The following is an 18,782-nucleotide window of genomic DNA, read 5'->3' as shown; positions in this document are numbered from 1 at the left end:
CTAAAACCGATATTTTTAAATTCCAATTCGATCTAAAATCCGAGTGTCACGGGTTATTCGTTTAAAAGAGAGTTACGTTTGTAAGAGAAAACAATAAAAGTTATCCTCAAATTTAAGTATAAGGATCGTCTTTACTGATTATTTCGTGACAATACATTACTCTTGTTAAAAAAGCTAAAAAGAACTATACACAGTCATATAATTATACTAAAAGAATCAAGTTTGCAAAACAAGCGTTTCAGACAAAAACTTTCAATTGATCTTCATTATATAAAAACGTGGAAAAAACTATCGTTTAAAAATTGCCCAGTGCATTCCTTGCTGACAAATAAATAAAAATAATCTGTTGTATTTACTAATATTAATTTAATGACATGTTCTCCTTTTATAACTTATTTACACCAGCTTCTCGATAAGGCTGGCAACCTGAAATATCTGAAAGTAGAGATATATGGCGAGGTACGTTTTCCTATAAACTCGGCGAGGTATTTCTCTTTCTTCTGATAGAGCTTAAGTGGGTAAGTAATCAGTGAAAGGAAATTTACACTAGGGAACTCTACTGTCTGGTTGTGGACTGAGTCTCTCGCCATTATTTTCTGTCTGTGCATGGTCTATGGGGATCACTCTTTGCGTAGGCTGTAAGGAGACCTGCCCTCACGAACGTTTTTTTTTTTAATGTATGTAGGAGAGATTTCTCCGGATTCTCCGGTTCCCGTCCATCCACAAAAAGCAACATTTCCCATTTCTAATTGGATTCTTACATGACGGACCTACATGTATATGAAAATCATGTAAGGGGATGAGTCTTCTCTCTTTTAATTTCATGAAACTATTTGTTTATCCCATTTCTCGCAAGACGAACCATTAATGAAAAAAGACTACTCGGAGTCTACAAATAATTCTAAATACAGTCCCTTGTCTCTTTTGTTTCCCTTTTCCTTCCACTTCATCGTTAGCTTTCATTTTTCCACCCGCGTTAGCGTTCTGTATCTATCATTGATTCTGATCAGCTATAAAAACAAGCATGGAATGTTTTGGTGATCATTTGGAGACAACAGCAATTTCCATATCCTGCAGCTCCTTCATCTTCTTTGTCACGGTAGTCACTCAACATCTCCTTTGTGTCATGCCATCTTGTGTTCAGTGCTTGAAGTTTCTCTTCGACTGCCTCCGTTGACGTCATGCTCAGCGACTCGCTGGTTATTTCTTGGCCAAGTTTGTTGATGTGTTTCATCTTAGCCTCCTTTTTGTCTATGTCTTCGCAACGTATCTGGAAAAGAATCATGAAAAGTCAAATGCAACTCAAGAAAAAAAGCCTAAAAATATCTCATCACTGCGCATGCCTCGTGCAAAATGGACAGGAAAATAGCTTTTATTCTGCGTATTAGCTATAAATTTATCACAGCACAATTGAGCGCACCCTTTTTATTTTTAAATTCCCAAATATCACTTGGGGTTAGAAAGTCATTCAATATTGATAGCTCGTTTGTCTCACAATTGTGTATTACACACATGGTACACAATGAAAAGGTAAACGAGTAGTTTTTAGCTATCATTTCAAACCACGATCACTCATACCTTCCATGCCATTCAATTTTGTTTTCCGAATGTATCATTTTATGGTGTCCAACAGCCTCATGACACTTTGACTTGTGATAACGCTGATTGGTAGAACAATTTTGTTTGTATAGATAAATCCCTACTGGAGGTCATGCTTTTCAGTCGACGTTCGTGTAACGTGCAATTGCAATGCTTTTCACGCATATGTTAACACTAAAGTTCCCTGCTGGATCATTAAAATCTCTAATCAAGGGTTATCTTTTCAAAATCTTCCATTCATATCTATTTTTCCTTTGTAACCATTTATCTCTTAATTTCAACAATCTTTTAAGCGCGACTATTGACTGGATAGAAGTCGGCGCTCTCGAAATTGTATTATCATACATTGAACCTTTCTAATTTCGACACCGACAGGACGTAGCCAAACAACCGTAATAGAGAAGTGTCCAAATTACAGATCGAGGTCATTGAAATAACGCCGTTTTCAAGGCTTTACTGAAGGGATTAAATGTACTTAAAGTCAAAACTGGCCCCAATTCGTACTTAAAGTGCATCATAGAATTCATCCTGAAACACCTTTGTACGGCTTATCACAAACTTAACATCCATACGAATAATTCTTACTAATAAACCTGGAATCGATACACTCGTTGTTGCTTGCAATTGAAAGGAAATGGAAAGCACACTTCCAAGGACCTGTTTCATCACTCTTGACTGAAGCTAGCAAACCATTACTCCATATTGAAAATCCAAGAATAAGGAGGCACAAGACATTTATTTGAGGGATTGGTCAAACTAAACTATTTGGCAATTTTACCCGTACCAATCCGAAAACCGTACAAATGTGAAAAAGGAAATAGAGGACGAATTTTTCGTAAGATTCTGTTAATAAACTACCTTGATTTGCTGGACTCTCTTTGTGACCTTATTTGGATCCATTCGCACGTTATGTGAATTCACTAACTTCTCAGTGTGAAGTGAATTCACTAACATCTCAGTGTCAAACCAAACTATTTGGCAATTTCAACTGTGCCAATCCGAAAACCGTACAAATTTGAAAAAGAAAATAGAAGACATAGAAGACAAATTGTTCGCAAGATTTTTCAATAAACTACCTTGATTTGCTGGACTCTCTTTGTGACCTCATTTGGATCCATTCGCACGTGAAGTGAATTCACTAACTTCTCAGTGTCGCCCATCCACTGGTTCATAGACTGCACCTCTCTGTCAAATTCACACGACTTCATTTCCAAGGAGGACTAAAAATGAAACGTTTGTCAGTGGTTGGTGAAATTGCCTTGATATTAACTCAAAAGAACAACATAAATCATAAAATAGAAAAGGATAGGTGCTATAATTGTCACTCTTGTTCAAGTAATCATTGTCTAGGCTAGCCGTGGTGCATTGTTGTGAAAGGAGTTAATGTAGTGTTACTTGAGAGAATATGACTCTATTAGAGAATCTGTTAGATGGTTGTTGACTCCTTCAATCTCGATGGACCTCTGGATCAGCCATACACTTAAACAACGTATTTTCTGGATGTATAGTCCCACGTGGGAATGGCATGGGAATGGCAGAAATGGCACTGTGACGACTGAGCCTAACGTGTGGGCATTCTGTCTGTTGTCTGTTGTCTGGCCTTTCTGATGTCAGTCTGCACATTGAAGTCCAACCGTTTTTGTTGTTGTTGTTTTTTGTTGTTGTTATTGTTTTGTTTTTTTTCTTTCATGGACTGTAGTTTACATCCCTGGCTTCCTGTAATTAATAAGTTATTACCTTTGAAGACTCCAGTTCCGCAAATCCCTCATCAGCGAGAAAATCGTCCAAAGACTGAGAAAGCATGCTGTAGTCATCGCTAATCTGGACAGTTTCTTCTTCCACCTCAATTGGTGATTCATTTCGTCTCTGATTAAGCAGGAGGATTTCCGTTGCAAACCTGAATAGAAGAAGCGTCGATGAGGAAGGTAAGCTATGCTATACAATCGAATTTTGCTGGAGTAGTAAGTGAAAAACTTAGATCCAATCCATGTATAACATAAACTCCAATATTATTTCAGTTCGTTACTTCGATAAATTTTAAGACAGATACTTTCTTCACCCCGTTTAAGCCAAGGCTTATATTGATTCAAAAACTCAAGGGAGTTCACCAGGAAGCTAGGATGTTTGATTATTTTATTCATTGGTACATTTTATAGCTGAGTACATAGCAACCCGGCCATTGCCGAAAAAAAAAACGAAAAGTAATTTTTATGTTTTTACACTAACAGTTTACTGATCAATATATAATTTCTTAGGTCATCCCGAAGCTTGCTGCAAACGATCTGCAGTTGATGTTCAAGAAATAATTAAGTAAGCGGAATTAACCGCTCGTCAAACATTTCCACGCTGTATTTTCTCGTATAGGCGCTTACCTGTCTCCATTTTCTCTGCAAGTGTTTTTCAACTGTTCTTGTCTTTCACTAAGAGCCTCCGTTTTCTTTTGAATATTTGTAAAAGTTTGTCTGTCCACCAGTTGTTTTTCCAGCAAATTGTTTGTGGTATCAAATATTTGATTTATTGGGCCATCGCACGCGTCCAGATCCTCCATCAGCCTCTGTTGATCAGCAAAATTTAACGACTGCGTTACAAGAGGAATCAACTCTATGTCCCAGGGGATCTTTCATAAAGAAAGCGTCGCGGATATAAAATTGGTAGGGAATTTTAAATTAAACTCCTAAGGTCTACTGTAATGTCGATCTGAAGTTGTGATTTCATTTCATTTTTTAGCTTATACGGTAAGTAGTTTCGTTTCCTTCCTTGCTTTTTCACAGCCTCCAACTTAAAAGGTACCAGAATAACGCTTTCGGAGCTCATTTTCTATTTCTACACCCTAAGTTGCACCAAGCCACGAACGTTACCGCCTTTAGGTTTCTACTACTACCCTAATCACTTTTACATAAAGGCAAAGTCAAAGGATGAAGGGTCCAAGGGGCCAAAATGACCACATCCATCATAAAGAGATGTGCCCTTTTGGAGGAAAGAGACTGAATGCACTCCACAATCAATATTCTACGCTGACGTTATAACTTTAAGCTCGTTCGTGTTAAAGGACAATGGTGGAGTAATTTCTTTGACTTTCAGTGAATTTCCTCGAAAAGTAACAAATAGGGTGATCCACTCCATTTCTGTCCTCTTGTAACAAGACAGCTTCCGCCGCGATATCACTTGCATCGGTTCGTGTTAAAGGACACCAAGCTCCTTCCCAGGGTCCCTTTTCTTTCTCTAGAGGGGAGACTGAGAACGAACGTGAGGAAACGCCTGATGATTAGCCACTCGGTGGGAGGACAGTGAACAATCTTGTGATTAAAAGATTTAGTGACATCTATCTTACTTTAAGAAGTAATCACTTCCTACCTTTTGTTTGAGAATGTTTTCTTCCAGCGAAAGACGTTCGTCGTCATAGACTTCAGGTGTATTAATTTGCTTCTCTATATAATCAAAGTCTTCTGTTATGTCGTGTATCGACTTGTGATTGCATTCCAAAGTGGCTTTAATTATACTGTGATGAAAGAAAGAAACGTTAATAACAATAACAATTTTAATAATGCTGTGATGAAAGAAAGAAACAATAATGATAATAAAAATAATAATAATGATAATAATAATAATAATAATAATAATAATAATAATAATAATAATAATAATAACAATAATAATAACTGTTTGGATGTAATGAAAATTATTGAGTGTAACATAACTAGCCCAGACCTGTGTCTGCAAGTTATGTAAATAATTCATGAAAACAGAAATGAAATCTTCAATAATAATAATAATAATAATAATAATAATAATAATAATAATAATAATAATAAGTAGAAGTAGAAAAAGAAGAAGATGAAAAAAAAAACATATTTAGACAGGATAATTGCGTCAGTTTTTAAAACAACTGCTATCAAACACTCAGGATATTATCATTATAATAACAAACAAAGAAAAGAACAAAGAGATGTTATTGTTAGCAAAACCCAATATGGGCATGGTGATGTTGGAATCCTTGAAAGTAAGACAAATTCTTACGTTGAAGCGCTCTCTACATGATTTGTCGATTTTTCGAGTACACAATTGACGTAGAAAGGCGCAACATCGAAAATTAGTTACAAATATTTGACCTCGACTTTGTCAATGAATGCAAACAGGAGAGTGGTTGGTAATTGAAAAAAGGATCATTTTTTCTTACCGGTTCTTATTGGTGATGTGCTCTCTCCACAGTTGATCCCAACGAGGCTGAAAAGCATTAAATCTCTTTTGCAGTATTGCTCTGTCTGTGGTATTAAACAAGCCTTCTTGTTTAGCTTTTTCGAATCGCTCCACCTCTGAGTGAAATTCTGATCTCGATTTCCTTAAGTCCGTTTCGAAGCTCTGGAAAAAAAAGGTGTCGTATAAAAACGTTTATTTTTTTCTTTTAACGTACAGTGAAAGAACGTTTCTTGTAAAATAGGTAAGATAAGTAAGTCGCACTGCGAGCCTATGTGGCCCACACGGCTGGAGCTTAACCCGGTTTCAATAGCATGAAGCAACTCAGTAGGAGCATTGCTAATCCATGCTAATCCATCGCAGGGTTACCCCCAGCAGTATGTCGCCGTTACCCATTTATACACCTAGGTGAAGAGAGACAATGTGGAGCAAAGTTTCTTGTCTAAGGAAACAACACAGCAATGACGACACCAACATAGCCTTGAACAACCGACCCTCAGATCTTCCGACCGTCCGATCGAAAGTCCGACGCGCTAACCACCACACCACCGCGCCTCCACGCTTTCTTGTAAAATATTTTCCTAAAAATGCTAAATTACATCTGCCGAATTTTTGAAAAGGTGGCTGATGACAAAGATTACGCAAAAGATTACTTTTTGAAGGTATAGAGGCAACGTAGAGTAGTTTTCTTGTCTAATGAAATTACGCGACAATGCAGAGATCAACATAGCCCCGAATCGACCGAACTGACTCACCGACACACCAACCCTATGATTTCCGGCTAAGGAAGTCCCATTGAAAGCCCTACGCGCTAACCCTAACCCCTAAACCATCGCGTCTCCACCACTCATAGAGGGTCTGCTCTTAAAACTGGTTTAAAATAGAAGTATTATTTGTGCGAAACTTGGAGACAACATCAACAGTGTATACACTGTATATACACGATACGATGCGATGTTTACGTATAAACTACTTTTCTTTCTTTCTTTCTTTCTTTCTTTCTTTCTTTCTTTCTTTCTTTCTTTTTTCCTTTCTTTCTTTTTTTTTTCTCTCTCTCTCTCTTTCTTTCTTTCTTTCTTTCTTTCTTTCTTTCTTTCTTTATATTAAAAATGTCTACAAATTACTTACCGTAATGTCATCCACTTGTTTTTTAAGTTCGCGTCCATTTGATCCAACAGCCGAAAACTTCTGGAGCGATTCCGAGTCGAGCTGATGAACAGTCTTTTCAAACGACTTCAAAGCCAAGTCAAAGCTTTGAAAGGCATCTTGCTGTTTCAACAACCTGTCGGAGGAATTTGGATTATTTGTAAAAAGACCGATGGTGTAGGGTATTGGAGCAAAGTGTTTTTGAGTAGGTAACGGCGCAAGAATGATCCAAGCTGTAGCTTAGCTTTAACTCCAGCAGTCGATAATCGTTAATTACATTAAATCGGCTTTTAAACAACGAAATCTTTGCACAAACGTCTAATAAGAAAGTAATAAGTGAAACGGGTCTTTACACACACAAAACAGATTTCCTTGAGAACATAACAAATAACAATACATTCTTAAATATTTAGTCCTTTTGTATGTTCTAATACTCATAAAATCTATTCAGGGTGGTCCTTTTTACATCATGTTATTGTAACGACGACATATGAGCATCTTCAAATATACATTCAAGCAGTGAGTAATGTCATCTATTTTTTTCTGAAGTAAACGTTTTATTTTTCCTACCTGTTTTTTTTGACGAGGTAATCTCCCCACAACGTTTCCCAACGGAACTGCAAATTATTAACCCTTCTTTCCAAGATTGTTCTGTCCGTGTCATCGAAAAGGTCCTCTTCCTTAGCCTTCTCGAATTTCCCCTTTTCTGACTCGAATTCAGCTCTTGATTTCTTCAATTCCGCTTCGAAACTCTATAAGCAAAGGAGAGATGAATACATGAAAGCCAAAACTAACAATCTAACATAGGGAAGCTTAAAAGCGATGTGTTTCCTGCATGTAAAAGGGGTTGATGCCTCTCCGCCTGGATTCAAAATGAAAATTTCAATTTCTTTCAGTTCTGGTGCAGTGTACACGCACGACTGATGACATCAAAACAACTCGTTATTTAGAAACATGACGCAAAAAAGGAAATTCTTTGCAAGTTGGCCTGGCTAGGATCAATTAATTGTCTTTTTGCTGATTTAATTGTCCCCAGAGAGGTTATCACCTTTACTCGGTGGTGTAGCCTTGTAGGATTAACCGGAAAGGTCGAGAGGTAGAAACAGTACTAGAGTACAGTGCTACAAAAGAGCGCTGCTGAACAGCTTTCTCCTGAAAAGTCACACTTTACAACCGTTACAACCATGGTAGAACTAGAGAAAACGTCCACTGCTCACCCACCTTAAGGTCATTAAGTTGCTTTTTAATTTCTTCCCCACTTGATCCAATAGCCGAAAATTTTTGCAGCAACTGCGAGTCAAGATCGTAAATGGTCTTTTCACATTCCTCGAGGGACGAATCGAAGGTCTGATACGCCTTTCTCTGGTTTTCCAATCTATTAAGAGACATTTACCATGCATTATTGTAAAGATTGATAACCTGTACCTGTAAAGTGGGTTTTTTAACTATGACGAAAGTGATTTGCTTTTGCTTTGGTTTTGCCTTACTACGTGTTGTGATTGATTACACTCTATCTTGGAAGGACCACATAGAATATATTGGTAACAAGATCTCGTCAAGATAAGGTGTTCTGCGTCGAGCGCGTAAGGTTCTCCCCAAGCCAACTTGCCTAATGCTCTACAATACTATAGTTTTGCCATTATTTGATTACTGTTCGCCTGTCTGGGACAGTTGTGGGGCTGGAAGCAAAGATTACCTAGATAAGCTAAATAGACGTGCTGCATGCATTATTGAAGGTCGATCAGTCGGGGCTGAGGAATTAAAATCAGCACTTGGTTGGCCCAACCTACAAGCGCGCAGAAATTATCTCAAATGCCTTTTAGTCCATAAATGTCTTCACGGAATAGCGCCTTCGTACTTACTTTCAGAGTTTAGGCACGCGCATCTTTACCATGACTATAACACCAGAAGCCGTGATTTGTTGCGCCCTCCCTTCGCAAAAACTGCTAAGTATCAGGGGAGCTTCAGAATAAACGGTGCTCGAACTTATAACACCATCCCGAGAACCATTAGACAGGTAGAGGCGTTCAGTAAATTTAAAACCAAACTAAAGTGCCATCTTAAGCAGTAACGCCCGCGGTACATGCTGCATTTATAACTTAATTATTTGTCTAGTTTTTTTTTTTGTTTCAATGTTTTGTGTTTTGTCTTGTGCTGTGTCAGGGCTCCATTTAAACTAGCTCTGCTAAATTGGATGCCCCTGGATAAATATTGAATTAAATAAATTAAAAAAAAAAAATTTATTTACACCTGTAATTGCTTCATTTGGCTGTTTACGTTTGTTGTGATCCGTCAGAGCCAGTGATTACTTTGATACTAGTACTTTTACTGATCTAATATCATATATTATTGACTTATGACCTCGTTTGTTTGTCTCTCTAGTTTCAAACAGAAGCCTAAATATTTTACAACGGTAACAATTTACCTTAGCTTTTCCTCCTGATATTCCTTGTCAGTTGTCATGACAACATTCACTGGCTCCAAAGAGGCATTCAAATCCAGTGAAGTTGAGCTGGTGACAACTTCAGAGACGTCTTTAGTCTGTAAATTTTAAACAAAGTTAAATGGTTAGAAAACCTTGTTCCAGGCGGCCAGACTGTAACAGGCTAAGGAGACAAACTGCACGCTCAGTAAATTTTCCATCGCGTGCCGTCTCAGCGAGCTTCCACACTTTCCGTAATTAGACAAACGAGAAATTGTCTTCAAAAGTACGCACAACATATAACAGCTTTTCATTTAACAATACAGTATTAAATTTGATAAAGAGTAAAACAGAAAGGAAGCTTATACTTCTGTGAAAATGTCTAATTATTCTCAAACAAATCGTGAATCAATTAATATACTGTAGCGTAAGTATCGTGGTTTTTTTATTGTCCGTACTTAGTTTTCCTTCCATAACGTACTGTAACTGATGTAATTTATTTTTTGTTTGTGAAACAGGACGGATCAGGCAGTCGGAAAGAGCTTTATGTGGTACATTGTCAGAGCAGATTACCTTGGACGCAATTTCCTTTTTCTGTTGGATTTCGCGTTTCTTTCGCAACGATCTCTTTCGTCTAAAAGATGAATTTCTTCTTGAGCTAAATCTTCGAAGGATGGATGTTCTCTGTTTTACCATTCTTTCCCTGAGCCTGTTGATCTCGGCGTAAATCCTAAGAAAGTGTTGGATTGATTAAGTTAGCTTTTCAGCTACTACATTGCAACTGCTCATAATGTAAATTTTGCCACTGTTTTGCATGTTTGCTGTTCCGCGATGTGCAGTATGAAGGGCAGATGACCAGAAGACTAGAACGTGGCAATTAAGTCTTGCTAATTACAAGTTAGATAGTAAATCATACAAATTTGATTGTAATTAGGACTTATTGATTAGCAACGTGCTGATTTTCTGAAGGCGGAATGGCAAAAGGCATTCTCTTGGAAAAATAAAGAAGCCTCAATACGACACGGCTTCAGAAGCGCCTGATGACTTTTTCAATACCTAACCATTATTTCCCACACAATTCAAATACATCCAGTGGCTAAGATGGATTCCTTTGATGCATACATGCACATTTGTTTAACCGTCTCGATATTTTGTTTTTCGCATACCATGACATCGAACTTCTTGAGCATGAAGATAATTGTTGTTGGCAGTGATTGGATTTGCCATTTCTCGTGTTTATTTAGTGAGTCTAGATCATACAAGAATGACGACCAATTGTGGTGCATATGGCTTCTAATCCTATTCTGATATAATTTCGTGTCTTACCGGTCCCGACTTGCATTTAGCCGGTTGTCAATCGACTCATATTTTGCGACTAGAACATTGATGATGCGCTCGAGCTCGTCAGCGTCTGTCTCATCCAGTCGACCGCTCTTCATGAGTGTAATCGCTGTGTCGTGCATATTGTGCAATCTGGGTTTGGCTTTTCTGAAATTTTCCAGGACGGTCTAGTGCAAAAAAGGAAAGAAAAACTGAATATGAAAACAAAAAGGAAAACTGAAGCCTCAAACCTGTTAGCTACATGTACACTGATGTACTTCTATTTAAACGATCTACAAATGCGAGCGCCATTGTGATCTGTTGAGTGTGAAAGTAGATGTTTGTCACCAATATTAAGATTTGGAAGAAAAGATATAAAAAAAATCCGTCTACCTCTCCAATCGGTGACAATAGTCTTGGGACGGTGACAGCTTTATTAGGTTGAATAGATGATCGCATTTTAATCCCCCTCCCCACCCCATCCATTGTCGCAAACAAAAAGAATTTTTTATCCAAAGAACATCGTGTAGGGGGGACGAAGACATCTTTTTGTGCAAAAAAAGCAAAAACACTGATACTCTTTAAAGCTAATAAAAAAGAGATTTTCCATGTCGTCCCAAGAACATTTGACGTTGATCGTTCGTAAGTATAGATCAGCATCAATGATAATACAAACCTGGTTTTCATGAAGTTGTAATCTCACCACCCGTATGGTGGTCCCCAGCTTTTCTGGTTTGTCTGCATAAGCGTCGTATTCCTTCATCAATGAATCAGCGATTTCAGAATTTTTTATCCACAGATTCAGCTTTGAGTATTCCAGTTGCAACTCAGAAATAAACGCATCGATACTGAAAGTATAAAAAACAATATTTCAAAACGGTACGTTGTGGAGTGCAACAGATTTGGTGATATCCTCCTCTTTTGGCTTTATCGGTGATGTTCCTTTCGGACGTTGAAATCTGCCAATTGTGATCAGATGATTCTGACTTTTTCAAAGTGAGAAAGTGTGCGAAATTCGAAAGATGGATGCAAGCCTGCTAAGCGATGAAACCATCAAAATCTTGTCTCAAGACAACAGTTAAATTTCTACCGTATGATACTGTAAGAATCGGACACCCTCGGAGAGACTTAACTGGCCATTATAGGGAGGTGACCGCTAAGGGACATTTCAAGCAAAGAGAGTAAGTGAATGGATAAGTTGTCAGGGAAAGACAAATTGAAGTAAGTGGAGAAGTTACCGACAGTAACGCGTTGCAAGGCAAGTGGCACGACATTCATTGCGAGGGCAGGGTTACAAAAATCTCTCTACTTCTTTCTTCTTAAGAGAACTTTTAACTTAAAATTGGCTTGATGTAAACCCAGCGTGTAGTGAGGCTGTAATGTAAAGAAAAACACTTATCTTTACCTGCAAGTCATGTTTAGAACTTCATCGCCCAGTGCATTCCATCGAGAATTGATTCCTGCTAGTTCCTGTCTACTTTTCTCCTCTTTGTTTCTGGGAAATTTTCCCTCTTGCAAGCTTATTTTGCCAAACGTATTCAGCTGATTAAGTGGCTCCACCTCAGCTAAGATTTCACCGATCAAGGACTATGTCATAACAAAAAGAACGTTATAAACTCAGTAACCATCTTTCCATCCAAGTGGATAAATTTTTAAACTAAAATTTCTTGAATTGTGATCGATGAAAAAATATTCTATCCACTGGAACATCTATCTGGACGACATTCTAAACCTCTATCATGATCTTGTTTGAAATTCTTTGTCTAGTGTTTCTGAAAGAAGGTGCATTCCTTTAGGGATGTTACAGAATGGAAATTTTCGGAATAGACGTTTAATTGTGTTGTTTGAGAATTTACGTTGTGGTTCTCCTTTACACGAGCAGAATAAGCGCCAGCAACACGCTTTACTTGGAACCCCCAAACAGAATCGCGTAGTTCTCTCTCTGACAAAGTTGAATAGTGTGCTCAAAATACGTAAAATTGCTTTTTGAGGGAGGAAGAGAAAAACTGCGCAACTGGTCGTAAAGAATGCCACGGTTTCTTCATCCGTCAATGAATAGTGATATGATTCGAGAGGCACCAAATGAGTTTCTGTAGGATATTGTAACATAAGATTACCTTGTAACTGGTGACATCATTTTGTACTTTCTCCAGCTGAATGCATCGTTTTGATTTCCTCCTCCTTCCCACAGCAGCACCTTGAATTTTAGATTCCTCGGTACTTTTCTGTTTCTGAATTTCCTTAAGTGTTTCAAGAGCCCTAAAATGAAACGTTATATCATAAAGCATTGGTTACCGTATATTTATTTTACAATCTGGGCTGAGATGCTCGAAGCATGGTTAGCGCTAACCATTGGTTAAGAGGTATTAAAACCTATAGGTTGTCATGGCATTTAACCCGGGTTAGCGCTAACCACGCTTCCGCGAGCAACTGGGCCCTGGCTGGTTATACGTTAGCGGTCCAAATGTGGGCTATACGGAATGCAAGAATGGACTGCTTACGTTTCTACACAACGCTCTAATGCTGTCGGACAACTTTAAAAAAGGACGTGACAATAAAACCGTTATGAATTAGTTTATTTCGTCCATGTTAGGGCAGCGGGAATGTTTCACAAATCTAACCATTTTATTCAGCTTATATTCGGCTTGATACAAATGAATATAGCTACCTATTGAAAAAATATATCTACCACTTATTCATTTCTTTCGATGCGCATATGCAACTCATCAACATTCAAATCCTACCCGCAAGTAAGATGTTTGTCACATGAACCTAGTTAAAGAGCCTAGTCTCCTAGCTCTGAACTAGTAATCGGAATACATAGGTTCGACTCTTGTTGTGAGGACTCGGACCAGTATATCTACCATTAAATCACCAGACTTAAAACATAACATACATTCCTTTCAACTAGCTATTGATAGAACCAGATAGCACAGCCCGATTTGCCCAGATTGTCTGTTTCCCTAAACCGGACCATCTTCACTGAATCCTGTTTGATTCAGTTCTCAGTCATACACTGTCTTTACAATCTCTGTTGAGCGAAAAGGTGTTTTTATCCCGAAGGTGGTGATTCGAAAAAAAGGATTCAGCTATACAGTGTATTCTCCGATTTTAACTATAACATGTGTTTTTCTACTAATCATGAAAATCATAAATTTTGTCCGCTTCCAGGAAATTAGTATTGAAGCAGATTCCACCAAGAGATAGACTTTTACCTTTCGAGTTTTGCTTGTCCATCTTGGAAATTCTTTATATCAACTTCGTCGCTGACATCTCGTTCCCCAGTTTTATGCGCCTTGGAGGACGCGCTTTTACGGCTCTACACAACAAACATTGATACATACATAAATTCGTAAGTGACACTTTACATGTAAGAATAGTTATTTGTTCTAAAACGGTTCACTTATTTATCACAATGCGGTAGTTATTTCAACTTCCGTCCTCACTAGGTTTTGGTATGTTTAAAGAACCTTCCTAAGGGGGTGAGGATGTTTTTTTTTGTTGTTTTTTTTAATTCTAAAAGCGCGAGTTCCATCGCGTATTTGTTCTGTCGAGTTTTGACATCTTTCTCTGTATTGCCACAATTAGATGTACTTTATCTTCCACTGATACAATAACTTTTGGTATTTAAAGTATGAAATAAATGTGCATTAAGTCAACATCTTAATGCGAGTACTTAGAAGATAACCAAAACAATTATCTAATGACTTACCTTAAAGGCAAGTTCGTCTGTAGAAAAATTTGGTTTCGCTGCTCTTGTTTCGAGATTCTTGAACGTGCGGTTTAACTTTGTTAACTTCTCTTTGAAATCCTCGTACACTTGCTTTGGATCACTGGGTAAATAAGAGACCACAAATCGGTTACAAGGTATAACACTGGGTGATAGAGCGGTTTTCGATTGAGTGTCGGAAGTAATTTCGTGTTTACCGGCTCTGGTTTTGCTTTACAGCGTTTATGATGATTGGTTAACAAAGTTCGCGCCATTTTCCCAACCAATGGAAGGCCAAACCAACACCAAAGCCACACGCGTTTTCCCGCGCTTGATAGTGATTACATGTATTTGCTTCGAGTTCTGATTGGTTCATTGGTCTTCGTTGCATGTTTGCATCTGTTACGAAGGGCCAGAGTATTTACTTTGGTTTTGGTTTACGACACTCGATCGAAAACGTTCTATAACTGAAGAAAAGCAAGAGGTTAGGGTTTGTTTACTTGATATTGCTGCGAATTGGCACGCGTTTATCCCAGTTCTCTCTTGTACCTCAGTTAATGATAACCGGTCCACAACCGAACTCACCCAGCATTCATACCGGAGCGAGTTTACTCCAGTCATTGAGCCACAGGTGGATTTCCATTCCATTGTCGCGTTATTTTACGTGCGTTAGCAGGCGTGAATTTACGTGGACAAACAAAATAGAGAATAGGTATACTGAGACGGCTTACATTTTGGTATTTCGGTTCGATACGTTGCAAATCATACTTAACTTAACGTTGATGGGCCAAATTAGTTACTAAGGAATGTTCGAGAATACTTAGGCGCTTTCTATTTACCAAAACTGATTGGCCGATAGCTTCGCAAATGCGAGTCAGTGGACAATTCTTTAAAGGACAGGCTATATACCAATCGTTCAAACCCCTTCAAAATAAGTGGCGCACAACATTTTCAAGTTGTTATATTTGAAGAACCAGCTAGCCCATGAAAATAGCACACGCCATTAGCCAACTGACCGATCTGTTCTAACAATTAAATTGAAATTGAATGGAGTACCCCTACGACAGTAACTTAAAATCACTTCGGAAGTTCTTAGCTGGCCATAGTCAAAGTAAATTTGTTTTCGAGCAATCTTAGGGAGTATACAATGAGACACGCTGGCCAATTTAATGGCTAAATGATTATAATTGAATGTCCAAACTTTAATGTATTCTGTTGTGTTTCCATGCGTGGAAGAATCTCAATCCCGCGTAAGTTTGCATATTGCGAATTCTTGCTTTTCCATGGCTAAGATTTGTAAACAAACAAACTCCAACACACTTTTTCAGCAAAATTTTTTTCGCAACCGCTAAGAAGGTCCATACACTATGCCCAGATCATCCGAATACATTTGGTATATGATTTTGAATTCGGAAGAAATGACTTCAAACTACTGGATGCACACATTCGCACCATCACCGACTGAGAATCACACAGATAAATTATTTCTCAAGTCGTCCATGCTGCAAAGGTCTGCAAACGTATCGGCAAACCGTTTTAGTCCCGTGAGAGCATAATCGGCGTTATTGACCAAACTACGTTTGCGATCTTGTTTACCGTTCAGTAGTTAAAATTGTTTTACCGTTAATATTTATTCAGTCAAATGAAAGAGTCTGCACGCAAAAAAAAAAAAAAGAAAATCGTGTTTGATTACGTGATTAATATTAGACCGTGACTTAATCAACTGAACACACACGGTGATTCTCAAGTGCTACAGAAACCATATCGGAAAGAAAACAACTCATTTAAGTTTTCGTGAAAGAAAACTGTGCTTACTATTCATATGTTAGCTCAATATCTCGCAGTCCTGCGTTACTCATTTTGACATCAACCTCGCGCCACTGCCGTTTAAATACTAAACCAGGTTTCCACCAAAATGGAATTATTCAAGAAAGACGGCAACCTAGTAAAGCTATTAACACGGATATAAAGCGCTGTTTCTTTGCAAATTGTCAGAGCAGAATGAAATGTTTGTTTGAACCCGCAAGTAACAAATGCGGTTTAGTGCTCCATTAACAGTAGGTTAGCAAGTTGCGTCAAACCGGCCTTATTTCATATAGGGTCTTAACGCCTTGGTTATAAAACTTACCTTTTACTAGAAGTCATATCCGTGGAAGTACGTTTTCAATCAGCTTGTGAATAAATTTTCTTCAGTTTAGAGGCGAAAAGATGCCCACAACACGATGAAAGCGAACTGAAAGTGTTGGAACACAACGCGGGAAGTGGAAATCATTGGAGCTTGAATGAAAGAACTCCAAAAATGCATACATCTTCTTTGAAAACAGCTTCAATAAAGCGCAAACAAAAGAACTATTTTAATTAGCTATTATGGCAAGACAACGATGATGACCCAATGAGCCTGGTGACATCAAATTGGATTATTTAACAATAGAGAACGAATTGCCCAACAGCAAGATGTTTGTTAGATTTCTTTTGAGTAAAGCTTTGATTGTGACGCAATCCTGTTACAATTCTTGTAGCTTTTAAAATAGTTTCAGTGTTGAAAAAATGGTTTCATTTAAGGTTAAATTCCTTCGACATTTGTAGATATTTAATAGATATATAGGCCAACTGGAGAAAGAAGCGACAGGGTGTGTTAACTTGTAAAGCGCAGCGACACAAATAACGTTGCAAGAGCTTTTAAAATGAGCTACAAAGAATAACTCAAATAACACAAATTATAATAAGGACAATAAGCTGTCCAGTGCGGATGTTTCTATCTTAGAAACCACTACGACCGGTTATCATTTACTATCCAAAGAACTATGTAAGCAAATAACATTTTTAAGCGTCTGGCGTGTTTTTTTTTCTTTTCATTATAAGTGGAGTCCAATTAAGATTGATGAGACAAAGGAAGTGCATATCGGCTGTTGTTTCAGGCTGCTAATTTTATAGGCAAAAATCACGCTTAGTTTTGTTTATATCCCATGTCATCAAGTTCATTTCATGTACAATGAAAATCCCTGACATTCAAAAGAAGAGACGCTATGATCACGAACGAGGTGTCTCGTATGTTAAAGAGCAATAATTGTAATCACCTGTTCGATGATCCTGTTACATAATCAAAATCTAATATCTCCGAAGAGTATTGTATCACCTTGGCCACCCAGCCAATCTTTTGTTCCTAGGGCCCTAAGATTGTCCCAAATTAAGTAGCTAGCTAGTAATGGTAACATTAGTTTTATAGAGCATTCAATTTTAAGCTTTCTACGAATTTTTCACTCTTTCATTATTATGGAAATTGTAAAAAATCACTGCAATTGTTAGCCCAAAGTGTTTTTATTAAAGGTATTATTATTACAAACATATTATTATTATTAATCACTGCAGGATAACAAACACCCTCAGGGATCACATGACTGTCGGAAAAACAAATTAAAAAAACATACCGAATGATCCAACTGTTACTTCAACTGGGTTTAATACAAACACGACAGTAGGATTCTAGAAAGAAAAACAGAAATACAGATAGTGATAAAAAATAATTGGCAAGTCTTGTCTATATCTTCTCTGTCGTGATACGAGATCTTTGGTTACCCTCGCATGTGGAACTAATTGCCACTGTTTGCCAATTAACTCTATAATTTATCGAGGGATGTTTACTTTTACGAAAACGAATTTTACTACTGCAGGGAAAGGCGTCCGCGGCTTAATGTGTCCTGTGAATGTGGTGTCAAAAACCTGTTTTACAAGTTGAACGTGATCAAAACTCGAGCCAAATTTTTTTTTTATTTAAGCCTTGCGACGACATCGATCCGATTATAAACTTAGTTAACTTTTCATTCTTAAAACTCCTTGGAAATACCATGGTTATGTTCATACAGTTTCAACGCTGCAGTCCTATCATTAGAAATCAAGCAGTCTCTTCAATTCTGTAGAGGGAAGGTCTCTGCACGAAAACCACTCAACTGAAATCAATTGATCAATGTGTTGAATAGTAAAATAATAAAAACTTGTTGCGCCCTTTTGTTACACTGCACTAAAGATGAGACAGAGACACGTGAATATCTCTTACGTTAATGATACAGCAAGACCATCTTTTGCATTTTTATCCTGCCAGGAATTAATAATAATACTCGGATTTTGCTGGTATATTGCTTTGGTTTCACAGTATGTATTTACGATCCCTTAAAATATCAAAATCTTTAAGCAAGCTATCCCTTACTTGTGGCCCTCACTCCAGGTCCAGGGGCCCGTTTCTCGAAAGTCCCGGTAACTTACCGGGCCAGATAAGTATTTTAAATGTTTTTTTTTTTTTTTCACCGATTATACAATGAATACAGACACGGCACTTGGTCAATGTTTTCATAGAATTATAAGATTTTAAAATTGAGTATTCAAAGATAACAAAAA

The 18,782-nt window shown here is 37.7% G+C and overlaps 1 protein-coding gene across 2 annotated transcripts; it reads right to left on the bottom strand.

The window, feature by feature from the left end:
• Positions 1-111: 111 nt before the first annotated feature.
• Positions 112-18,698, bottom strand: LOC146482189 (uncharacterized). 2 transcript variants are annotated; one of them, XM_085107457.1, is made up of 19 exons: positions 17,819-18,698; positions 16,519-16,714; positions 14,394-14,514; positions 13,897-14,000; positions 12,799-12,940; positions 12,087-12,268; positions 11,358-11,529; positions 10,688-10,869; positions 9,935-10,091; positions 9,365-9,480; positions 8,161-8,314; positions 7,510-7,691; positions 6,922-7,075; positions 5,777-5,958; positions 4,954-5,098; positions 3,972-4,153; positions 3,337-3,496; positions 2,676-2,819; positions 112-1,270 (listed from the first exon to the last, which is right to left on the bottom strand). In XM_085107457.1, exons 2-19 carry the CDS (start codon positions 16,533-16,535, stop codon positions 1,007-1,009), a joined length of 2,760 nt encoding a protein of 919 aa, XP_084963583.1. In that variant the 5' UTR covers positions 16,536-16,714; positions 17,819-18,698; the 3' UTR covers positions 112-1,006. The 2 variants fall into 2 exon arrangements, with proteins under 2 accessions (XP_084963583.1, XP_084963582.1); XM_085107456.1 differs by having other exon boundaries at positions 16,519-18,698.
• Between the last annotated feature and the right edge of the window lie 84 nt (positions 18,699-18,782).

This window comes from Pavona decussata, unplaced genomic scaffold (genome assembly GCF_977016875.1).
Source record: "Pavona decussata unplaced genomic scaffold, jaPavDecu1.1 SCAFFOLD_47, whole genome shotgun sequence".
Lineage (NCBI taxonomy): Eukaryota > Metazoa > Cnidaria > Anthozoa > Scleractinia > Agariciidae > Pavona > Pavona decussata.
The sequence above is the reverse complement of the archived record's forward strand: the minus strand, read 5'-3'. Positions and strand labels throughout refer to the sequence as shown.